This window comes from Necator americanus, chromosome X (assembly GCF_031761385.1).
Source record: "Necator americanus strain Aroian chromosome X, whole genome shotgun sequence".
Taxonomy (NCBI): Eukaryota; Metazoa; Nematoda; class Chromadorea; order Rhabditida; family Ancylostomatidae; genus Necator; species Necator americanus.
In genome coordinates, this window is record NC_087376.1 from 6,178,310 (window position 1) to 6,203,819 (window position 25,510).

Here is a 25,510-nt window from a genome sequence, read left to right on the forward strand (position 1 = left end):
TAGAAAAAGATTTGGTGAGTATCTTGTCTGGACGTATTACTTTCTAAGTCCTGGTAATGACAAAATACTGATTCTCGTTCAAATGACTTCAGCACTAATAACCACAAAGAAATGCGCTACTAAACGCCGGCTTCTAATATTAAATATGAACCGATGAAAGTTTGTCAGGAAGATAAGGCAGCGAAAAACGTATTATTTTTGGACCAACCTAATAATTAATCATCTGAAATCAGAATGTGGGTTATGCTCCCGTTCCTGATTTTATTTGCATGTGCACGTGCAGGTCTAGAAAAATTGCCCGCCTTCGACCTTGTGAAGGTAAGCAGATTCGAAAATATGAGTTATTGCAATGCGTTTTCGAGGTACAGAATAATTCAAGGTAATACACTTGTTGTTGCTTCAGGAAATTGAATTCACAGCCCTTGCAGAAATCCACACTAAGCTAAGAAAAATGGGAGAAGTCGTTAATTCACTTAATATAAGCGAAGAGGAAAAAATCTTCACCACGGAAAAGTGCTATCATGCATACGTCGGTTTTTAGAAGCAGGATGAGCTACTGAACAGACCACAAGAAGATATTGGAAAGAATAAATGTGATGCATTCTGATGCGTACTCCAAGAAGATATCATCCTCAATAAGTAAGCATTTCAGTTAGAATTATGGGTTCTTGAGAGAAGTTTCCTAAACTTTTTAGGGAGCAAGGTGGCGTATTGCAAAAGGACATACAAGGCTTGCAAGAAGTTCCTTATCTCCCCCCTATGTGGTCACAAGGAATAAAATACTCCTTCCACAAAAGGGTAGTAAGTGTGAAGAGTTCGCAAAAAAAAAACAAAACGAAATTGTTTGTTCGCCAATAATCTATTTGCAGATAAAAAACTGAGGGATGCCTTCAAGCGGGCAGCCGAGGCTTGGCAAAGGGACACATGTGTGAACATCACTGAAGACGATAATGAGAGTGGTAAGCGCTGCTTCGCTGCACACTTCTGCTAGATTCTCTACAATCCACCTTTCGTTGATTGGCGCTCTATAGCTTCTGAGAATTTTCACACAGAAAAAGAGCGTGACGGCTTCAAAATAATAGAAATTTCCTGTTGCAGGAGATCGAGTCGTCGTTGCGGGTGCTCCATTCTGCGCTTCATATCTGGGTAAACGCGGAGAGAAACACATGATATTTCTGAGCGGTTTTTGCGAGACCTTCCGGAGTGCTGCGCACGAACTCGGCTATACTTTGGGGTTTCTCCACCAGGAGCAGAAATGATCGTGACAATTATGTGAAAATAGTGTCCAAAAATCTTGAGGTTTGAGAAGAAAAAAATCTAGAATTGTGATGTTGTTGATGAAACTGTGAATTTACAATCGAATCAACTCCACATGGCTTTTAATCAATCACAATATACGAACAACGTTTCTGGTATAGGCTACGATTTTGGAAAATCATGCAAACAGGCGCAAAAAGGTGAGGCTACGCGATGTTATGCAGCCGACATCCTTATAATTGTTTTTTTTTATCTGCATACTTATTTGGTTTCAGCGGCTCTATCAATGATAAAGATCGTACGATACATTCTATCGATCCAAATACAGGAAAAATCTTCGTTCGGAATCGATGTCATTTGCACATTTGAATTTGGTCAACAAGCGCTGCAACTACTGAGGTATCTCGTATTTTCCACAAAAATTGTTATACTCAGAGAGTTGATTTTGACAAAAAATTACCGGAAAACTCTGCAAAAACACAATGTAGACCATTTGAGGAGGATCACATGAGAGTTCCAGATTTATGTCCAAAATCTTATCGGTGCAAAAATGGAGGATTCCGCCATCCCAGTAACTGCAAAATTTGCGTTTGCCCTGGCGGATACGCAGGACCTCTGTGTGGTCGTAAAGTATTTCTTATCAGTTGCAGTCCACTTATATTGGAGATGAAATTACTTCAGCCACCTGGATGTGGAAAAGAAAAGACGAGGCGACAGGGTATTGGAGCGTGTCGTTTGTACCCTTAAAGCATGATAAAGGTCGATTGGATTTAGATGGAAAGATGCACTTACTGGATCAAGTTTGTTGTTATGGGGAACCGCTTCATTCCAGTGTTGTGTCCTGTTAGACAGTGTGTCGGCAAACATTTCCACTTTTAGAATTCCGACACTTTCGCTCCATTTCTAGCACATCTAACAACTCAAAATTTTCATGTTACAAAATTATACGCTTAATTTAAAGTGGGTTTCAGTCACCGAATAATATCCGAATTGAGATGAAAGTAGAACCTTACAAAAGTCCCTTCGATGACAACGACCTTTATTGCAATGAAGCTGGGGTGGAAATTAAAGCAATCAAGGATCAAAGGCTCACAGGCTACAAGTAACCGCATTCCAACTTATACACAGATACAGTAATCTGTGTTTCGGCGCAATATAACTACATATTGTTAAGGTTCTGTTCAGATGGTGATAGATACAACATTACATCACCCTCCAATCTCGTTCCTATAATCGCTTTCAACAGAGATCCTCTGCCGGAGACCATTTCCATTGAAGAATCACAATTCATCATCAAGTTCCTCATTGGTGAGTGCTTTTCTCATCCTGGCAGTAGAACATGAATCGAAATTGCATAATTTAGCACTTCGGCCCCAATCAGTGGGTGGGAAGGAGTCGAACCTACCTGGAAAGACATTGCTCTAACTGCATAAATAAACATTTCCACCGCAATGTGTGTCTGTACCATACTTTTTATACTCTGTTGAATTTCTCCTCCATACACAGCTTAATTAGCTCTTGTTGAATGATGAAAAGCAACATTTTATTTTAGTATTCTAAAATTTTTTTCAAAGATTGGACGCAGGTTGCTAGATTCGAAAACTTGCACTGATCTCCTCTCGCGAAAAAGTCTGAGGGGGGATAAATGATAAAAGATACATTTTCGATGTAGTAATTTGCTCAGAATGCACTTTCTGTACAACATTTGTACTCATAAAGGATGAAGTATAAAGTGCCTGGCGTTACTCAATCCGCTTGGGATGCGCCCCCACGTTCGCTTCAATTCAGAATCGTTTGGGGTTTACGAACGTGTAACTGGCCTAAACAATGACTTGCGGTGGCTAGCCGATGTGTCAAGTCAGTGCTTTTATCCTCCCAGACATGTCTGGTACCAATTTATCGACCCCGGGAGAATGAAAGGCTTGGTGAGCACTAGTGCGGATTCGAACCTCTGATCGATCGTGCAGGAAGCGGAACATCTAACTGCCACACTACACCCGCCCCATTAGTACTTATATGTGAAATGTAAGGGGAAACACCTTTTCTCCGGACTCTCCGAATCTGCCGTGGATGAGGTAAGCACTACACTCGATTTTTAATTTCGACATGCTCCACTTGCTCTCTGTTACCTAAAAGAGGGCCTTTTTTCTCTTTTAGGCAACCGAGAGCCTGAAATGCCTGAAATGGCTTTGGTATGAGCTCAAAACTACACAAGCATTGAAATCTACCATTATTGAGGAATTTGGTATGCTACGTACATTTAAATTTATAAGCTTGTTAATACAAGGACGAAAAACTCAAAATCACTAGCATTAGTGGCTAACCGAAACAATGCTCAAAAGCTAAAGAAAGACGAAAAGGAAGGGACTAAGAAACGCGCATAATTAGCGCAGCGTAAAATATGGATCAAGAACCTAGCCATTAACTAGGAAGTAACAATAGGGCTAAGTTTGCTAAGAGTTACATATGTTGATCTTGTTCAATCTTAACGTGAAGAAATAGTCAGGTCAGAAAAACTGAAGAACTAAAGTGATCCTAAAGTGAACTGAACTAAAGTGGGATGGGCACAGAATAGTAGCGAAATATGTGCCGTCTAAACTAAACAAAACTTTGGACGGCATATATTTCGTTACTATTCTGTGCCCTTCCCCCCTCTCAGGGGCGGGTGTAGTGTAGCGGTTACAGGTTCCGCTTCCTGGACGATCGATGAGATCGTCTAGGAAGCGGAATTCTAGAGTTTAGAATTTATTGGCAGTATCAACTTAATCCGAAACATTTTTGTGGTTTTAACGCAGTCAGGACGAGGTCCCACTATGTCTGCACGATCGATCGGAAGTTCGAATCTGCCCTAGTGCTCAAAAAACGCTTTCGTCCCTCCGGGGCTGATGAATTGGTATCAGACTTGTCTGGGATAAAAACACTGACTTGACACATCGGTTAACCACCGCAAGTCATTGCATAGGCCAGTTTCACGATCGTAAACCTCAACCAATTCTGAATTGAAGTGAACGTGGGGGCGCATCCCAAGCAGACTGACTAACGCCAGACATTTTATACTTCATCCTTTATGTGTCGTCCAAAACGTGTTGTATCGATCGGTGAAAATGAATAGTACGAACGGTGCTTCTTCCAAAGAGTTCTTTCAATCTCAGTGTCATGACCGTACATCGAGCCGTGCTCTCTTATAAATGGTATTATTCGGCGTTGACAGTTCATTTGAATTTAATAGATCGTAGAGAACAGTACCGCCCCTATCTATCCGGTTTATTGTGGACAAATCCAATCCATTTTCGATATCTATGTAACGGAAAAATACTCACAATAAAAAAACACAATCGCTTCTCAACTTTTGTGAGAAATCTACATAGTTTCCAACGGAAAGGGAGACATTTCAAAATTCCAGAAAGCAGTGAGACCGGTCCAATGGCGTGACAGGTGTGAAGGCGAAGGAAAAGACGGGTCCCATAGCGTTGATGTGGTGCCGACCCCCAAGGAAGCGGTAAAATGGGGTGAAAGGGGTCCGGCGCAGAGTTGGTGCGTCAGAACGTACTGAGACAATTCCATGATGAATATTTACGAAAGGTAAATGAGAATCCTTTAAAGGATGAGAATTATTTGCGTGGCGCTTCATCTCAATATTCATCTCTTTATGCTCGCAATTCTGTGCGTTCCCATATTCATTCGCCTGATCCCCTCCTCAGAACCCGCCGATGCACATGAAAGCAAGTGTTCAAATGGAAGGAAGCAGTTTACGTGACATAACGACGGGCCCTTGCCTTCCCCTATCTGATGACGATGTTCACGGATTTTCATGTTCGAACATAATTCTACGTTAACTGTTCGATTAAAACAGTTAGTGCTTCGAATTGTTTTTCTTAGTCGTAGACGGTATCGGAAGAAAAAAGGTGCAAACTTAAATCTAAATACTCTTCAGATGCAGTCCTAACACTTCCAGTTATTGTAATTCTCATAAAAGAAGCGAAAAAAGCGCTGGTAGAAAATTATGTTGCTACTGATCAGTGACGCGAGCAACACGAGAAGGCTAACGTTTGGCCTCATCCTGAACTATATAAATAAATAAATAAATATATATATATTCAAAAACGTCTCCGAAACTGTTCCTCATAAATTTTAAAATTTCTGTGGAATAGTACCGGAGACGTGCCTAAAAACGAAGCAACATCGGAACCGCAGCTCACGTAAAGTCCAGCAAAAGAGCATTAATTTTTATAATTGAAATCGGCAATGTACAGAACGCAAATAGTGCCACAAAGCTACACCACGCAGGTGATTTAAAGGCAGCATAGCGCGAATCTGACGTATGGAGGTAATCCGTGGGAAGAGCTAGAGATAGGGTTGTAGATTACAAGATCAGAGCTGGTGCCGCTCATCTCTCCCTGATCGTCGTATGAAACGGCATGGAAACCACTTTGGTATTATGAGGTACGTTAAAATGCTCCTCACTGCACAAGTTTCGGTCCAATTACTCATTTATTTCACTCGAAAAGGCTCATGAGAAGACATCACTGATGTTCGACCGATCGTACATGGATTCGGCGGTTTGCACCTGAAATCATCTGCATAGATGACGTCTTCCACGCCCTTTCTTACGACGATCAGGGAGAGGTGAGCAAAGCCACTTGATCCCACTATCTACAACCCTGACTAGAGATTTTCCTGCACATTCCTTCACCATGTCTGATTCGTGGTATCCTGCATTTAACTGCACGACCCGTACGAACGCACGTATCACCCATAGTACTCCATCTGTGCAGGGTTTTTTTAGTTTGGTATAATAGCGTGGTGGTGCACTCAATTGAAGAGATAGTGGGTATTTCCTACAGTTTTTCTTCTCGTTTTTCCCGACATCACAACTCGAAATTGTAGCAATTTCCATAACATTTTCATAACGTTTCCATTTTCATAGCGCCGACGACAACCTTCAGAGTGTGCCCAGCTGATTGTCCTTTCATACATCAGTTCACTTTCTAACATTGACTTCTCCTCTAACATTACAATCCAGTTCGCGGTCATCCGTTAGCAATGTCTGTACGTATCACTGCAGATCTATTGCAGGATAAAGCCGTCCCTAACAGCACTTTCTGGCTCCACGTTGACATTTTCCAAATATGTTATGCCCTTGGGGCCATTGCTACTCTCCGCGGTTAACCTCATAACCTGAACGACAAGATCAATTTTTTCTTAGATAAGTTTAGTGACTTTGTATGTTTTTCATTTGGGCACGCGCATATCCCCGAAAGGCCTCGGAGCTCCACTGCGATCAAATAATGAAAAGGAAATGAGATTTAGATGTCGGCAACGACTACATGGTTTCAGCTGTTCTTCATTTGAAATCCTCTCAAACATATAGGATGCAATAATTCAACTGAAGAAATTTGGTGATCATTTTGTTCTTAGATAAAAGCGCATATGCGTCAATGTCACGGAAATGAAATGAATATGAATATGTATTGATCAAGATATCCAAGAATCATTCATTCACCCATACACCACAAATGATGACACAAATGATTCTTTCAGTGAGCAGGACATCTCGCCTTTTCCATTTCGTCACGGTTTCTCAGAGCCTTAAGCTTTCACTGAAAATTTTTTTTAAGGCAGGCAGCTGTAGGGAAAAAGAATAGACTAAACTAACCGTAACGATATTTCAAGGCGACTCTACTTTCATCAGCGAGTCTGTTATAAGTGATGACAGGTACAAGATTGGAGGAGGATTTGAGGGTGCGTACGTCCTCTTTGGAGCAGAACCTTAATGGTCATGCATTTGCGCAGTAACCACTGCTACATACCAGCTATCTAATGCAGACGGATTACCTGTATCCAGTAAGTGCTGGGTCCTTGTTCGTCTTAATTTCCACTCCAGCTTCATTGCAAAAGACTGCTTTGGTTTTGGATTTGTTGTCAAAGCTAATGATTTCAATCTCGATTTTCGTCTTATCAGGGGACTGAAAATGTCAACTGAAGGATTACAATTGTCTGTATCTATTATGTAATAATTTATGTTAAGTAGAAAAGTAAATATTAAAATACTAACGATTTTTTCCAAGAACTTTCATAATGTTGTGAAGTAGAAGATTTTGCTTGAAACATCGTATTTCAGCAAGAGAATAGTTGTAGAATTAGTGTGCTAAATAAATCTTTAAATTATATGCGAACCGACCCGAATCCAGTAGTTGCAGCGTGAGTATCCATCCAGGGGGTCTGGTTTATTATTTTTCAGCTCATCGATTAGCGGTTGCCATTCCTCAGTCGCATTCCTTTCATTCCCACATCCACGAGGCTAGAAAAAAATAATTTCGAAAGTATAATTATTCTTTTGGGGTTCATGGAGTACTCTTTCATTGCAGAGTGTTCCTGCAAAACCGCTAGGACAGAGACATTTGCCACAGTCACGAGGATGTTGGTATCCTCCGTTTTGACACTTTGGTGGAGGAGTAACATTTTTGCATCGTTCTGAAAGAAACATGCAGTATTCGTGAAATGTTAGACGTGGTACGAGACTAGTAATATTTAGTTGGAATTATTCCTGGAAAATTTGGAGATTTTTTTTAAATGAAAATTTTTCTGGGACAAACCTTCGCATTGGTAGTGAATATTGACAGCACGTAGATCATTAAACGATATCGTCTCCGACGGTGCGGTCTTCATGAAATTTTTGTCCACGGGGTCAAGCGTTACTGTAGTGTTCTTCACGGCACCACTGCAAAACCTCCCATATTTTTCTGTATTGTATTATTGCAGCGTAACATCACAAGTACCTTTGAAGACTACTATGCATGATGCTTCCTAGATCGTAACCTAATCCATAGTCGTTGTTCGTCTTGTTTGTTTGTTTCAGGAATTGGAAGATTATGGGCGGCTGAACATTTTTAGTATAGCTCCTAATTTCCATATTCAGGATATGTACAACATAGCCTCTGACTTTTGTCTCATGTTGCAACGCATTAATCGCTCAGAAGTTGTCAGGATTTTCGCGTGTGGATTTTGTGTGTCGATTTTGGACCTGTCGAAAAGGCAACGGGTTTAAATGACTAGTGGCAGAAGCGAAATTGATTTCTTAATAATGCAAATTTGGATTTTGACGGGTAACCCGCCTCAAACTTGTAATACTGATGCGACTTCAGTCTTGTGGTACATTGTCATGATACCACTTTTTTAGAGCAGCGATTTTAGGTGGAAATTTGAACAAATACTTAAACTAGCATCTTAAAGGCATCACCCCACGGCGCGTGCACAAGGCTGGCGCGCTCGAATCGAACTTGTTGTAGAAAATAGCGCAACGGAGCGCTCAAAGCCGTATCTTGCAGGCCGTTTTTTACGCCAATTAGGAAGAAATTGACGAAGCACCCTTCTCTCCATAATCTACAATCCCGTATACGAATACTCCACCTGAAATCCGTGACACCTCAGATTCGTGGGATGATGCCTTTAAGTCTTCAGTGTTGTTTTCGACCTGAGACGCAAGTTATGGGCCGTGTTGTATCATCGAGACATCTACTTCCTCTGACGCACCAAAATGTTTTCTCCTTTCACTGTTATGTGTTTATCACGGTCCTCTCTGCTCATCGGATGAAGGAGCCCCAGAACGTGGCCGAGCGCGTGAGCAGCACCTCGGAAGTGATCGCAGTAAGGAGCTTGATAGATTGCTTGCTCTCCTCCTATTTTGCCGACAAATGAGGAGCAAAAGTAGCTTCGTGCTACCACCACTCGATTCTTTGCTGAAATAGGTAGGTGATTCGACATTTTGTTATTGGTGATCCAGGAGGAAGTACATTTTTCACGGCTGGGGTGCACCACAATCGAAATATCCTTCTTTATGTTTACGCAGTGCACGTGAAGGTTTCAAAAATCCAACAGCTATCCTTACCTTTGTCGTCCTCGAAGAAGTCGACGCATGTGTTATTGCTCCAAGCTTTGACTGCCCTTCTGAAGGCTTCCTGCTGCGGTTTTGCTGCAAATCGAACTCTTAGGAAAATAATAACACTTTCTCAACCTATATTGTTCTTACTAGTGCTGTTGTGGAAGTAGTAATGTACTCCTCTATTCCACCTATTTTTAGGATATTTCGAGCCTCTGTACGCAAAGCGCTTCGTGCGACCACTCTTCCCTTCCGTCAATTTTTTGTACTGGGCTTCAATGTCTTTCTGGATGTCATCAGCTTGCGACCTTTGCGATTTAATCCCATGTTTTCGAGTTGAATGTTTTCTGATTTAGCACTTACTTGGTGAGTGTGATGTCTCCTTGAAAGAGGAATAGGCCAGTCATGTTCGCCTTTATCTGATCGAGAGTTAGATTTGAAGATTTTTTGGAAAGCGTGGCGGTAACATTCTGAAAGTACTCGAATACGTACATGTTGGTCATTTGATCACTCATTATGATTGAGGCGCTGTCTTTCTCACTTCGAAGGTTTTTATTAATTTCTTTCTTTTCTCGACAGTTGGTTCGATTGTCGTGATGATTTTTTTGGCCATACCTTTGAACTGTTGGTAGATTTGTACGATTCTCCCGACATTTAGGTTCTGAAACACTTTTATATTGCTATATTGTGTTGGCATGTTTTTCCCAAGTAGCATTTTCACCTCCAGAAGCGTCTCATTGCTAACATTAACATTGTCCTTCTTGGCGCATATGCATGCGATGAGAAGTATGGATAAGAGTAAAACTCTCATCTGAAATGTGTACTGTATGAAGATTGTGCAGTATGCTTATTTACAGACGATTCGATTGCTAGAAGAGAACGTTTATTAGTTTTTAAATGAAATAAAATTTAATATGGACAATATTTAAATTTTGCACACATGCTGGCACCTAGTAGTATGAGATAGCATCCGTTTTCGTTTTATTAAATCCCTCACTCAAATTGTGGATAATTATCTCTATTCAAAAGCTCCGGAAGCAGAAAAGGCAGGTTCTGTATGCTTTAGGGGTTTGTGAAAGAAGGAAACATAGCTGATAAGAGCATTCGCTAATGAGCTGTCGACGGTTTTTAGTTACAGCGGAGAAATTGTTATCAAAACAAAAGAAAATTAAGTAGCAAAACAGTATAACTTTCGACGTAGAGCATGATTTCTGGCCAAATAGCCCGAACATTGTGCGCTAATATGTTAGACTTTGACGTTGTTATTTTATACGAGAAGCGATCTAATCTCAAGTTGTGCAGGATGTTTTCAATCCTGAATTAAGACGACTCGGTGTGAAGACGTCAGAACGCTATTTTCAGACGTATCCCCTTCGTTTGAATGCAGTATGCTTCAAACTCCGTGTGATCGATTGCTCTTCAGAAGACCAAGAGCAACGTTCGACAGTTGAATGACAATTCATCCGTAACTTGTGGAGAACATCCGTTACAAACTCTAAAGGATCCTTGTTTTGTTGTGGATCGTCCATGCCGCTGATTGTCACAATGTCTTGTCACCACATCTGCTTCTTCTTCATTTTTGCACTCAACCATTATCGACCGCTGTTCACCAATTTCAGCAGTTGTTAAATCGCAGTTAGACTCATTTCAGAAGAGGAAATGAAGGGAGCGATGAGCAACGAGATGTCGAAACTGCATAATATGTATGCATAGGATCTTCTATGAACAAGGTGAACTAGCTGAAGGAGGAGCTAAACAGAAGAATGAGTTTGTTCAACTTCGCCTCCATCGAGGATCCAACGGACCAAATGAAGCACTTTGTGCTCATTTTTCCCTCGAACACTATGGTCCGCAGCAAGGATGTGGTCCTGTTACGTTTAAAAAGTTTGTTATCACCCAGAGAGCGCTCGAAAGTTTTTTATTCAGGTAGACTTCGCAGTCTCGACTGACGAAAAATGTGTTGATCCGAATACGTGTCGAAGGCTGAGCGTGGATGGGTCGCTCAGATTCTGAGAGTAATCGACGATAGATTGGCTAAAAGGACGTTAGAGATGCGAAACGTTATCGAGGGATACTGGTAACGAACTCGACTGGAGGCGCTGATGGACCTGATGAGAGTTCACTTGGATACGGCTCAAGGGCCGTGACGGGATCAATCTTAGGATCTTCTTTTATTATGATTAGAGAAAAGAATGGAAGCGATGTTGGGGGTAGGACGATTAGGGAAAGTAGGTCACCTAAGCGTTGAAGTTACACTTAAATTGAAGTTAGAGGTAAACGATGGAATGAAGGACGGACCCTCACTGAAAATGTAAATGTATAGACGTTGCTGGCAGGTGGCTTGTATTTGAAGACCTGTAATGGAAATAAACGAACTGCTGAATAAACTACTAAATGTACACATACAGCGAACTATTTTGAGGTACATACAAATATTCATATAATTTATGATTATTAAATTCATATAGTTCGTGATTTTTATGATTATTACATGTATGACGATTGCTCAACGATTGTTTACACACATACGAGAGAAGAAATGAATTATGAATTTCGAAATACGAATCGAAATATGAAATAAATCCTCCAATTGCATCTAACTGTTTCAGACTTATAAAGGAATATTCTATGCTGCTTCTAATGCTGCTATGGTAGCTTCTAAGACATTTTGTGGCTTTATATTAGAGCACATATTTGGAAACCTTAGATAGATGGTGTCCGACCATGCTGCAGTGCCTATAATGGGAAGTATAAGGGAAATGAAGTAAGAGGGTGTTCTTGATGAATGCCAGTAACCCATAACTCCTCCTCTCGAATATTCGAATAGATCTCTGATGATACTTCGTGGGGAAGAAATGGGTAATCGATCTGCGAGAGGCGAATTATCCTGCTGTTAGTAATTCTTCCTGCTTATTAAGAATGAATGAGGATGTTCAATCATTTTGCCCATTGATACCCGAAACCAATATTCGAATAGATCTCTGATGATACCATGTTCCCCAGTGTCGGAAAGCAACTTCGTGTGAATCCTCATTACGAAAAGCAAAACCTTTTAAATGCATCACTCCACGAATCTGGGGTGGTAGGGGCTTCAGGTGGATTATGCATATATGGGGTTGTAGGTGGTGGGGAAAAGGGTGATTCCGTCCATTTCTCCCATTATCAAAGGAAACGGACGACCCCGGAATGCTGTTTCTTATGACGGTTTATGTTGCAATGCGCAACGTTTGCGCTCCGCTCAACCCTGTCCCGCCTGCGATTCGACGAAAACCCATTCAGACGAATCGCAGGCAAGGGGCGGCGCAGGGGTGGCGCGCTGCAGTTGAGGACGTCGTAAGAAACAGCGTTCCGGGGTTGTCCGTTTCCACTGGACGGCATCACCCACTCTCCATAATCTACGACCCCGTATACGAATACTCCACCTGAAATCGGTACCACCCGAGATTCGTGGGGTGAAGCCTTCAACCACATAACCGTTCTTCATCGATCATTGAAGTCAATTGTTGTGGACATCAAGGATTTAGGGCACTTAGGAAATTGTCGAACTTGAGACCTCTCCATGGAAACAGATATGTGCATATATTTTTACGAAATTTACAATTTCTACCAAACAGTTTCGGATACATCCCTATAAATGAATCAGTACCAGAATCGCAGTTCAAACAAAGTGCAGTACATGAGCATCGATTATTTAATATTTGAAGTAGGCGTAGGACGCAAACGGTGCCATGAAATATTTGCAAGCAGCTGATTCAACTGCGCAACAAGTACGAACACATGTATCACATTCAGTAGTTCATGTGTACTGTTTTTTTTCCTATTTGGCACTTCGCGAAGAGTGTTCATTTCATGTTCAGTACTGTTTATTTTCTACTATTATCAATAACTTTAAAGTGAAAATGGAGAAGTGGTTGCAATTTTTCTTCTTAACTAAGGTCTTTGGGCGGGTGTAGGGCAGTCGGTTAGAGGTTCCGCTGCCTGCACGATCGATTGGAGGTTCGAATCCGCTCTGGTGCTCACCAAGCCTTTCATCCCTCCTGGGTCGACAAAGTGGTACTAGACTTTTCTGGGTTGATAGAAACACTGACTTCACACATCGGCGAGTCCGACAAGTCATTGTATGTTCCAGTTCACTTTATCCTTTATCCTTTAACCATGTTCGTCTGCAAAAAAAGGTAACAACTGTAGCATTGCTACAGCCTGGAGTATGTTCAAGGTGGTAAGTAATTATTTGTTTTGAAATATTAAGAACGTTCTAAGAGGACGTGAATATAGAGCTATCATCGATCAGGTTTCAAATCGTTCTGGCAGGAAATCGTGGTATTGAAACTATCTCTTTTCTCCATTTTCCATACGCTTTCTTACAAAATATACTTTCCAGAAAAATAACCTCTGACAGCTGCACAAGGTGAGAGCGTACTCTCAGGATCGAACGAGCTGAATCGTAGTGTAACTACGTAAAGGGAGGTTTTGCAGTCGGATCTCCGCATGCTCCGATGAGACCGTTATTTTCGCTACCAATCAAATCACGAAAATATTTTTGTAGAGAAAAAACTTTTGTTGCACATAGTTCAGATTACAATAAGTAAGTGCACATTTCTTTCGTTCAGTGATTTAAATGTTCCACTCGCATTCCTTTCACAAAAAAAAATCCAGATGGGTGAAAAAAACTAGATCAACAATTCAAAAGGATGATTGCTTACAGCATAGTTATTTCATCAAAATGAACTGTAGAAATCAAAAATTATGTTATTCTGTATAACAAATGATTCCTATGCATTCGCACTGCCTGTTGAACAAATGCAAATAAATCTGCAGATGACGTCGACTCCAGACAGGGTTTTTTTTAATGCACTGTCAATCAACGGAGGCTATGGGACAATTAGACTTGCCGTGGGAATGAAGCAAAATAAATTTAGGATTTTCTACATTATTGCAACAATATATCATCTTGTTCACCTCATTGCTACTTTAAAAGCATCACCCCAAGAATCTGGGGTGGTGCGGATTTCAGGTGGAGAGTTCCTATACGGGGTCGTAGAATATGGGGAAGAGGGTGATTCCGTCCATTTTTTCCCAATTGCCGTAAAAAAAACGGCACGGAAGATGCGGCACGTGTACAAGGCTGGCTCGCTCCAATAGAACTCGTTGTGAAAAACAGCGCCCCGGAACGCTCGAAGCCGCATCTTCCGGGCCGTTTTTTACGGCAATTAGGAAGAGTTAGAAGGATTCACCCTCTTCCCCGTAATCTACGACCATAATCATATCTCACCCCACTTCTTGGGGTGATGCCTTTAAAATTCAAAGCCTATTCCGCAGATCCTGTTTGTGTTTTTTATTAGCTTGAAGGACATTTTGGTCTGCTTCAACCGTGTGTTTCTGTTAGATCTCACTACTCACATCATTATTATTCGTCTTGAGAAACCTCAAGATTTTCGGGTCACCATTTCCCGTAATCGTCACAAACTTCTCCGCTTCCCTGACGAAAAAGACCCAAGGTATCACCGAGTTGAGCGCTTCTTAGGGTCTCAGAAGGATCTCACAAGGATTATATTATTTGTGGTACTCTAACTTCCTTAAGAAATAAAGCGCAGAATGGAGCCTTTTCAACCACGGCAAGTTCACATTCGTTGCTTTTATAGGGATTTGCACTGATTTTAATTAACAGCTAACGTTTTCAACGTGTTATCGTCTTCGTCAGAGCTTTAGGAAGATCTATCAAAACTATCAGTAATTCATCCTCTCAAGCACCTCGTCAGCTACAGAAATGAATTCTAAAAGAACAAAATTGGGAATTCTCTACGAATTGTGAACACAGCTTTTGCTCCGCATTTTCTTTGTCTGGACATAACCAGAAGCAGATCGTTATGAAAATGTAATTTGGAGGAATACAGTACCCTTATGATGTTACACTATTCTGCTCTTCCCTGACATTGAATTTGTCTCCAGTGATATTCGCGGAGACAATTCTTTTCCCATAACTTTGCAGCATATGGTAGAGTCAAAACGACATGAGGCACGCTGCAGTTACGTGAGCAGTTGCGCTTGAAGCGTTGCGGTTAGGATTGAATGAGGACCCTTGCCACCACCGTTCATCGTTGCGATTCGCGATGGTCCCACCTAGATTCCAAACACTCCCTCCACCCTGTCGTTTCAAGCGCAGCCGCTTACGCAGCTGCTCCGTGCTTCACGTCGTTTTGACCCGATTATATCTCAGCACCTGTGTTGGCGTACGGTTTTAGTTTTTTTTAATGGAAAATCCCGATAGCAGGAAAAACGGGTGATGGCGGTTTAATGGAGAGATGAAGGGTATGATAATTCCAACTGAGTGTTCATTGCTCCAATATTCCCCGCCTACATATTTGAACAGTTCGGGGAATTATTGTTGCGTACTTACATTCTAATTACATTTGCTACCGTATCCTTGAATCTCGCGGTTTATTTATGATCTTTGATGTCACTTTTATCGTTCAATGTGCAAAACACCTACGAGGAAGATTATATCCACATCCACTTTTGAAAAGGTTTCATTCTTCAACCCATTCACCTTTGTCATCAACTCTCATGCACTTTTTGTATTAACAGGGTTGTTTTAAAACTAGTAAAGCACGTGAATGCATAATAACTCGAAAGGGAAATAACAGCTGCTGAACTCCATGTGCCGCTTTCAATATGTTTGTGGTGAATGCAACATACGTAAAAAAGGAGAAGAAAATTTGTTCTTTCTCTAGTCTACCGATGATGAATAAAGGAAATATTGTCAAATTTATAAAATGCAATTTAAAAATGTTCGGTTGGTACCTTGCAGAAGGTTCTGTCTAGCACCCAATATTAATATGCACCCAGGAATTCATGTGTTTGCTACTTCAAATAGCGTTGCTTCGACTAGCAATGTGTAAAATGTGAGAATTTCAAATGATCGGCATTGAAAATCTTTGTGAGATCTTCAAACGAGCGATGTGAGACTTTCAGAAGCCGTCAGCTCGGTGATAAGTGATCGAATACACAACTAGCCGCAGTGACTCACGGATTTCTGGCTACAGGACAGATGTGACGTTAACTCTTCTACGCGTTTGGTCGTTCGCACTGACGAAGTTGTTTGTCACGCGAGCTCGAAAAACAAGGAGGGTCTTCAAACTCGGGTAAATTGAAGGCATCACCCCACGAATTTGACGTGGTCTAGATTTCCGATGAACAAACTCTAAACGGGGCCATAGATTGCGGGATCAGGGATGGTTCCGCCCACCTCTTCCGAATCGCTTTAAAAAAAACGGTGCAAAAGACTGTTTTTTTATGATAATTTCAGTTACAACGCCCTACACCTGTAGACGCGCCGAATCCGGGTGCGCAGCGGTCGAAAGACAGTGACTTCTCCTCGAATGCCTATTCAAGTGAAACCTATGAAAAGGTTGCTGTGGGGAACAGAACTTATACAAAGAGTGGCGTTCTAACGTTCCTCCTAGGAAATGAATCGGTTCTCACGCAGCTTTTCAGGACGACTAGGAGGAGGTGAGCGGAGCCACTCCTGATCCCGCAATCTGCAAATCCATCTCTAGCTTTTGCCTTGGAATTTCTCACCACGTCCGATTCGTAGTATGCTGCCTTTAAACTTTATATAAGAACTAAGTGATGACGAGCTAACAGATTCGAATAAGCTTAATGCCATGAATTAAACAACAAATAGTGACCAGACCACGGATCTCCCTCACTAGAGGGTTCACAGCCGGTTAGTTGCGAGGCTACGTGGCGCGTCCTCGGGTGGCGGATAGGCTGCTAATCGCGGACCAAAAGCGACCTTGTGCTTGCCCAGAGACACAGGTGGATTCAGGGGATGGACTCCCTGTTTCTGCTGAGCCAGGACTGACTCATGACAACCTTGTATCCCGCACGTCGGTCCGGCCAAAAGTCTGCAATCAAGTGACTGGGAGGTGCAAGGGAGGCGGTTTGGAGTTGTCTCCAACAAATAAGCTCCACATATCCACTCTGGGAGAACGGAAGTTCTCCCAAAAACTCATGAGACTAGAGGCTTGCAACCTGCCCATGCGTGTTAAATTTTTCTTTGCGTGTCTCAGTAATAGAAAAGAGTCTCCTGATTCCGGGGGAAAGCCTGGTACGGTAGCGCCAGGAAGGACGGAGTCATATAGGCTACAGCAGAACTAGGATGACGATCTGGACCCAAATAGTAACCAGAACTCATCAGTTAAGGGGTAATTGATGAATATTAGTGAATAAGAGAGATTTAAGAGCATAATGCATAAAAGTGAAGATTTATGTATTTATATGACGACAAATGGGTGTAAGTGTGAATAAAAAGAATAAGTGAAAAAATTAGAGTACGTGAATAATTGTGAGTATAAGAACTAAACTACAAAATATTTATACATGGTAGATGATAAGCGAACTTGAACGAGCCAGTAAAAGAAACAAAACAAGCAAATAATAATAAGTAAAGAAAAAAGTAATCTTTAGCTCACAGATGAACCTTGCACGCATCAAAAAAGAAACAAAGGGAATATGTCTTCAAACAACGACATCTGCCTCTTTTAAGAAACGTTACGAAGTTTCCCACCAGCAGCACCCACTATTAGTGCTAAACACAGGATCCCATTGATTCTTGTAACAGAAGATACAATTCACATTACAGTTAAGAACCTTAATCTTACTGTATAAAGATCACATCCTCATTAGGGTGGCATTCCTCCGAGTTACCTTCTCGTCACGACGTGTTTCCTCTCCTTTTGATTGGTTTAAGCAAAGAAACTGCGGAGAAATGGTTGTGCTTAAAATTTTAAAATAGTTCCAGAATTTCTTCTCTTCCGAAGATCGACCCTTTTCTTACAAGGCTAACTAACAATAACAACTTCCATAGGTTTTGGATAAACAACCAAAGTAATCGGATGATGCGATGCACTGAGAAAATAAATGTGTTTACTGGGAAAAAAACAATCGGGACGTGTAATATAACATGAGTATGTTTTATCACATTACTACTGGGGTAAAATTTGTTGTTTTTGATAACTTCACAAAGGATAAAAGGTAAGGTGTCTGGCGTTAATCAACCCGTTTGGGATGTGTCCCCACGTTCACTTCAATTCAGAATCGTTTGAGGTTCACGAATGGGTAACTGGCCTATACGATGACTTGCGGTGGCTAGCCGATCTGTGAAGTAAGTGTTTATATCCTCCCAGACAAGTCTGGTGCCAACTTATCGACCCCGGAGGGATGAAAGGCTTGGTGAGCACTAAAACGGATTCGAACCTCCGATCGATCGTGCAAGAAGCGGAACATCTAACTGCTACACTACACCCGCCTGGTAGCTTCATATAACGTTCATTGCAGTCCGTACTTCTGCACCAAAAAAATGTCCAAAAAAAGGAAAAAAAATTATGAAAACAACAAAATCCCTGACCATAGATTGAAAACATTGGTTTTTAAGAATTTTCTTGGAAAACTTTCTTAAATTTAGTTGGAAAAAAACGTGTGCGGTTCGGTTGCTTTCTGAAATATTCAAAACATCTTTGAGAAGGAATTTTTTATCCAGTTAAATTTTAATCGAGAAATTAGTGATGGTGTTCCTAATGTTCGGTCCATCATTTGAAGTCGCTATGATGGTTCCTGACACTTGCCCTATTCCTTTTTGTAACATTTTTCAGTACATACATGTGTATTGTATTCTTCTTTAGATGCGGTAAGAAAACCTCCTCTAAGGCGAAAGAAAAATGCTTATAATGCCTAAGATTCGAATGGATTTGTGGCTTACTCGCTACCTTTCTTTCTCAAGCTGATCGAAATTGAAAACGATCGTTAGACTCAATGGTAAGCTTAATGACTAAAATAAATTGCTGAGTTCCCGTATTTCTTTTAAGGAGAATATTCATAAGACAACTTACGAGTAAGTTGAAGCCAGCCAATATTTTTTCCGGTGATTTATTCGTTATTGAATTTCAATATCTTCGCTTTGTTCATAGAAAGTTGTTAAATATTAGAAGCGTTCACATTCTCTTCCAGAAATCCAAGTATGAACAACGAAAACGTGTGGTTGACGAGTATTATCGACATCTTTCCGTTCGTATCACCATTTAAAGTGTAGATCACTTGTGACACCGTTCCCTGAGACCATCTAGGGCGCGGTAGAAACTCAGACATTCGCAGTTAGTGCCAACTTCGCTGCGAATTTTATCAGCAACAAAACGGTACAATCAAGAAATAGTTACCCCTTCTCCATTAGAAAGATAATCTTTAATCAACTGGAGATGATGTCAGTAGAGTATCCAGAAGGAGGTAATATAATTGGTGGTCCTCTAAATTGAAGATATATCAGCACTCTTAGACTTCTGACATAAAGATGGGCGTCGAAACGTCGGACAGAAAAACATAATAAAACTTCTTGTGACCCTAAGTTTATCACATTTCAACTCAAGAAATGCTCAGATTCAAAAATTTGAAGTGATTAAATCTGCTACTCGCTTTCAATCCAGTTTCTTCAAGAGAATGAACTTGACGTTCGTTTTGTTTTTCCCTGACTTCTGCTTTTTTGGATCCCTTTATTTATTTTCTTGAAAATAGTGGTAATCACTGCGCATTTTTGTATATATCGGAAGCTTTGGTGAAATTTTAAGATTTAATTGTAACTGCTGTTTATCGACGGGATAGGAGTGGCAAAAAGAGCAATGTATGTAGTAGGGAATTTTAGGCTCTTCCGAAAGTTTTGTACCAAATTTCACACTTTTTTTCAAGCAGCTATAGTTTTTCACGAAGACACGGGGTAATTTCATGAAACTTCACTCCAGAAAACTGTCGCACTTGGTTGGAACGTTCTTCTGCATCCTGATTATTCTGATTCTGAATTCGCTCTGTCTCACTTCCATTTGTTTCAGGCACTGAAGCTGCATTTTGGAGAGAAGAATTCGAAGGGAAGCAATCGATTATCAGAAAGAGCTGAAAAATGAGATTTCTGTGCTTCTTCGTTTCGTAGCCACCGGAGTTCTGAACTTCTTGAACTGATAGTCTTGTGAGTTGTTGGAGATACGAGGTGGATTATGACAGTATTCATTTTGTTGATTGATATCTATTGACAACAAATTTACAACTGTTTGAATTGTCTGGTGCGAATCAACCTGATATTAAAAAATATAAATAGTTCTTCACCTCTGAATACAACTGTGAATCTAAAATCGTAACTGGACATTGTAGAGCCAAATATGTAGCGCATCGACTGATACATTTTACTGTAAAAAAGTGTAATGCTTAAGCGATGAACTAGATATTCCTGCTTTTAACTAATCCTAGAACTAGTATTCTCTAAATGGAGAAATCCCGTATAAAATATCCGAATAGTAGTTTGAGAGCGCCCGCCTCTGTTCACTCAATTCCTGTCTTCAGAATAATTCATTTTTGTGAATAAAAACTTCGATTTTCTCTCTTATTGCTTACGAATTTTTCTCAATAACCACGTAGTCGAATTATGAATTCTAGAGTTTAGAATTTATTGGTAGCATCACCTTAGTCCGAAAAAACTGGGTAGTTGTAGCGCAGTCGGGACGAGGTTCCACTGTATCTGCATCGATCGAAGGTTCGAATCCGCCCTAATGCTCACCAGGCCTTTCATCCCTCCGGGGTTGGTACCAGACTTGTCTGGGACTTGACACATCGGCTAGCCCCTGCAACTCATTGTATAGGCCAGTTACACGTTCGTAAACCTCAAACGATCCTGAATTTGAGTAATGACGTGGTGGCGCATCCCTAGTGGACTGATTAACGCCAGACACTTTGTACTTTATCCGTTACCCTTTATCCCTTAGTCCTTATCCTTTGTCCTTTGTCACCTCAGTCGTCCTGAAGAGTAACAGAAACCACTTTCGGAATGCTCTTTTTGTTCTTGTTTTATTATTTTTGACACTTATATTATTATTCTATTAAACTATCATTATTATCTTAATTTAGAATGCTCGTATTAGCATTCTTGTTTCTAATCGCATGCACATGCGCAAACGCAAAATCTGAGCCCAGCCTTGATGATATTATCGACCTTTTGAAGGTAGGACAACTATGAACATGAACATTTTGGAATTCTATCCATAAAATACTGAAGAGCAAATTACTTTTTTCCTTCCAGAAAATCGACTTTGCAACTCTTGCCGATATCCACAATAAGCTGAAAAATCTTACGAATGTGGTCATAAACTCATTGGAAATAACTGAGGAGGAGAAAATATTACTAAAGGAAAAAATCGAGGTAACAGACTGCTGCAAGTAGGTGTTGTTGTGAAAAAAAAATCATTACACGTTTACAGAAACTGAGGGACCCACCATTAAGCGGAGAACTTGAGGATATATTAATGAAGCGCAACGTATTTTACTACACGCTTCAAGGTGATATCATGCTGACCAGGTATGTGCACTTATCAGTAGCACGTCATCCTAGAAAAAGCTCTCCATAATTTTAAGGGAGCAAGGAGATGCGTTAATAGAAGATGTCAAACGCTTGGAGGGAGGTGCACCTTTACGGAAGCCGCGGGGTGTCTATCCTGATGTTTCTTATAAATGGCCGAAGAAAATGATACACTATTCTTTCCATAAGAGTGCCAGTGTGTCTCATGAGTCTTCAAAAATGCGATCGTACCCTCTAAGTTTTTGTTTGCAGGTGATAAAGTGATGCAAGTCTTCAGAAATGCTGCAAACGCCTGGACCAAGGACACATGCGTGGATATCATTGAAGACAAAAGTGGTCTTAAGGGTGAGCATTGTCGTTTTACATAATTGAGATGCTGTATTGGTCCGAAGAACCATTTGCCACGAGGTGTTTCCGTTATTCTTGAGCACATTCAGGCCAAGGAACTGTATCTCTAAACTAAACTACAACTAAGTAAACTGGTTTTTGGTTCCTGAGAAATTTTTCAGATTTATTCTTTCTTTCAGAAAATGGTGTCATTGTTGCGAGCGCTCCATTCTGCGCTTCATTTCTCGGGAAAGCCGGAGTTCCGCAAATGATATTTTTGAACGAGTTTTGTGAGACCTTCAGAAGTGCTGCTCACGAACTCGGTCATACCTTGGGTCTTCTTCATCAGGAAGGTAGAGAAGATCGTGACAAATACGTAAGGATAGTGATAGAAAACCTGGAGGTTCGTCAAAACATAGGATGGTGCTCTCTTATCCGAAACATCTGACCAAACCTTACAGTTGAATCAAACCTACATGGCATTCAAGCAAACCCAGGAAACTAACAAGGATTACGGAATAGACTATGACTTTGGAAGTATCATGGAAATTGGGTCATTAAGGTGATATATTGTTGAACTAATGGTAGAAATCCTTAAATTGATTTGTTTAATTATAGCGGCTCATCTAATGGCAAGCCTACTATAGCTTCAATTGATCGCAATTACATGAAGAACCTCCGTTCGGAGTCGATTTCATTTGCGGATCTGTATCTAGTGAATATCCACTACAACTGTTCAGGTATCACTTGATATGCACAAAAATAATTAATAATAATAAGCTAAAGTGGATTTTTGTGAAATGATCAAAGTATAAACAAATCCTGACAGCTACAACTATGTATACCAAATGATCACCCTGAAGAGTATCAAACGCTTTTTTGAGGTTCATGCAAAAAACATATTGAGTGCAAAAATGGAGGATTCCAACATCCACGTGACTGCGACAGATGCATCTGTCCCGGTGGCTACGGTGGATCGAGATGCGGCCGAAGGGTATTTTTTCTAAGTAGTACACCTTTGAGACAATGTAGATCAATTAACCTTTAGCCTTCTGGATGCGGAAGTAAAAAGTATGCGACTACACATTGGAGAGCGTTGACCGAAGATCTGAGGAATGATAACCCTCATAGATATTTAGACGGATACAAAAGATGTACCTATTGGATCGAGGTTTGCAAAAATCGCTTTTTAAATAAAAATATCCTTCAATATCTCATATCACAAACCTGTTTTAGCTGAAAAAATTGTTATGGCAAACCACTCTCTATAAATCTTATTTTTCCGATTTCTACAAACCTTTCAAGTTTATAGTAACAATTCCATCATGACAACTCATTTAATCTTTTTTAAATTTTAATCCCTCGAAATATTCTATGTTTCTTGTCCTAAAATATTATCTCATATCATCTGAAGGTTCTGTTTTTCAGTCACCGCGTAACACAAAAATCCAAATCAGAATTGCTGCCATAAAGAATTCCTTTAACAAAACCGACCTTTACTGCAATGATGGCGGCGTGGAAGTTAAGGCCAATGAGGACCAAAGGTTGACGGGCTACAAGTGAGTATTATTCAAGTTATAGAATAAAACAATTTTTTTTTTACATTTTAGCCAAGAATCATTATTTATTAAGGTTTTGTTCAAATGATGACAGACCGAACATTACATCACATTACAATTTGGTACCTATAATCTTTTTCAATAGAACCCCTTATGAGAACAAAATTTCCATTCAATATCGTTATGGTGAGCTCATTATTTTTCCTGTTAGTTGACGTTTATTTCAAAATTGTACTGTTCAGTTAAAAATTCGGCGTTCGTGGAGAAAAATGAATGAGAAGTCGCGTAATCCAGCAAGAATTACTATTCTTCCAATGGTTAAATGGATATATCCATTACATCCTGTGTCTGTCCGAATTTCCATTTTTTAACTCCAACTCGAATGATTTTTTAGCAATGAATAAGCAAACTCCACTTACTTTCTCTACTTTCCGATTGTTCGTGGCAAGGACTAAATACAGGTTTAAAACAAAAACCAAAAAAACAATCCTTCCACGAACGGCTTCGTTCTCATTTTGAGGAACATCACTGAGCCGGAGACGTTGGTCAAGAGGTTAACTGAAAAAAAAGATAAGAATAAAACTGCGAATAAATAGAAAAAAGGCAAAATTCATGAAGAATCCAATTGCGACGGCAGAGGAGTACCACAAAAAAACTCCAGGAATGATGTCAACGGGAAAAATACTACCTTAATCGGAATTGTATTGTCCTGTCAATGCAGAGAAAACACTATTCCATGTGATTACGTTATCGCATAAATCACAGACTTATTTTCCTCCTGAAAAGTATCAAAAATTGATGTACACCGGATATTGTAGATTTGAATTTGGCGGGGAATGATGTCGATGAGGAAAATTCCCCATTAATCAAAATCTATCTCTTCTACTAATGCAGCAACCTTGTAATTCTTCGGAGTTACCACACCGCTTAAATTAAGAATTTTTTCTTTTGCAAGAAAAAAAAACACATTTTTTCTAGCAAGAAACACTTCACCTTTCTCGGCACATTTTTTTTTTCATGACACAATGAAAGTACACTGTACATTGTAGCCAGAATTCTCTCATTAAGAAGATAAAACATCAGAAATCACTGAAAGTCTGCTGAGCAGTTGTTGCTTGATCTTTCTGATAACAATTGTGACAATAAAATTCAACAGCCTAGAAAACAATGAATGAACTCCCTTAAATACGACTACACTAAAGATAAGAAGACCAGATTTATTTAAAAAATTACTACACCGTGTACGTTATGGAACATAGATTCGTATGTATAGCTATATTCATAATTAATATCGTCTTCGTTGTGAACACTTCTAAAATTTTAATATTTGCACCGAAAATTGGAATTAGCCACATAAAATTCATGTCCAAAGTCGCGGATACTTTAGTGGAAGTAGGACATAACGTGGTATGTGTTTATGTTTTTTTTTTGAATTTTTTTCTTTTTTCTTGAGCTACATTACAGTATTACTGCCACAGTAATATTGCTACCTAAACTGAATAAAACAAATTTATTTCTCTGGAAGAATTCTTACATGATTTAGTAGACAAAATTAGACCTATGTTGAACTGTGCTCATTTCTGAAATAAACTCCAGAATTGAAACTTTTGCGTACTATAATAAAATCCATATTTTTAGAAGGTTTGTTGACCAAAAACAAAATTACATGGATAAAATTCGTAATCTACAAGGATACAGTTCCTAGCAATCCTTAAGGATAGTTCTTGTTGAGAACTTATTTCCACTTACATATCAGAAACCATAGGTATGTATGTAGTCACAAAGATATTCCACATTTTTCCACTGCATCTTCTAAATTTTATGATAAGATTTGAAGATCTTAAGATTGCTCACACAAGAGAATTGGTTGCAGGATTTCATTCCACAAAAATTTGCAAAACATTTTCCTTTATCACATAAAACGGAATTTTTTAATGTTAATGGGAAGGGTCTCCGCAAATACCACTCCGTACATACATTATTTTACCTTCAAATAATTGCGGTTCCAGCCCTCTTTCTGGATTGATTTTTTTGTGGGAAAACGAGAACTTTATGAGGAAGCCTGTTAAAAACACACCATTTTTAGCTGTTAGCATC

At 40.0% G+C, this 25,510-nt stretch overlaps 3 protein-coding genes across 5 annotated transcripts in view; 2 read left to right on the forward strand and 1 right to left on the reverse strand.

Moving 5' to 3' along the window:
• Positions 1–234: 234 nt before the first annotated feature.
• Positions 235–2,682, forward strand: RB195_021617 (uncharacterized protein; the record flags this gene model as incomplete). Of its 2 annotated transcripts, XM_064208457.1 has the most annotated exons (7): positions 244–318; positions 404–529; positions 696–801; positions 870–959; positions 1,533–1,656; positions 2,432–2,565; positions 2,621–2,682. In XM_064208457.1, the coding sequence occupies 7 exons, from the start codon at positions 244–246 to the stop codon at positions 2,680–2,682; spliced, it is 717 nt and encodes a 238-aa protein (XP_064064339.1). The 2 variants fall into 2 exon arrangements, with proteins under 2 accessions (XP_064064338.1, XP_064064339.1); XM_064208458.1 differs by lacking the exons at positions 404–529; positions 1,533–1,656 and having other exon boundaries at positions 235–318; positions 2,443–2,565.
• Positions 2,683–6,846: 4,164 nt separating this feature from the next.
• Positions 6,847–9,947, reverse strand: RB195_021618 (uncharacterized protein; the record flags this gene model as incomplete). The annotated part of the gene is made up of 13 exons (XM_064208459.1): positions 6,847–6,857; positions 6,914–7,026; positions 7,093–7,223; positions 7,439–7,558; positions 7,613–7,731; positions 7,854–7,978; positions 8,037–8,137; positions 8,791–8,996; positions 9,146–9,229; positions 9,287–9,444; positions 9,500–9,606; positions 9,678–9,797; positions 9,858–9,947. The coding sequence occupies 13 exons, from the start codon at positions 9,945–9,947 to the stop codon at positions 6,847–6,849; spliced, it is 1,485 nt and encodes a 494-aa protein (XP_064064340.1).
• Positions 9,948–21,080: 11,133 nt separating this feature from the next.
• The window catches only part of RB195_021619 (uncharacterized protein), a gene marked incomplete at both ends in the record, with an annotated part of 28,008 nt that continues 23,578 nt past the window's right edge, over positions 21,081–25,510 (forward strand). Inside the window, 12 exons of one of the 2 annotated variants that reach the window (XM_064208460.1) lie at positions 21,081–21,173; positions 21,252–21,371; positions 21,430–21,527; positions 21,584–21,723; positions 21,780–21,872; positions 22,055–22,257; positions 22,316–22,416; positions 22,473–22,594; positions 22,739–22,848; positions 22,903–23,025; positions 23,283–23,413; positions 23,487–23,619. In XM_064208460.1, the coding sequence (XP_064064341.1) occupies positions 21,081–21,173; positions 21,252–21,371; positions 21,430–21,527; positions 21,584–21,723; positions 21,780–21,872; positions 22,055–22,257; positions 22,316–22,416; positions 22,473–22,594; positions 22,739–22,848; positions 22,903–23,025; positions 23,283–23,413; positions 23,487–23,619 (1,467 nt within the window). The remainder of the gene's footprint in view (positions 21,174–21,251; positions 21,372–21,429; positions 21,528–21,583; positions 21,724–21,779; positions 21,873–22,054; positions 22,258–22,315; positions 22,417–22,472; positions 22,595–22,738; positions 22,849–22,902; positions 23,026–23,282; positions 23,414–23,486; positions 23,620–25,510) is intronic. The other variant, XM_064208461.1, reaches the window with a different exon arrangement.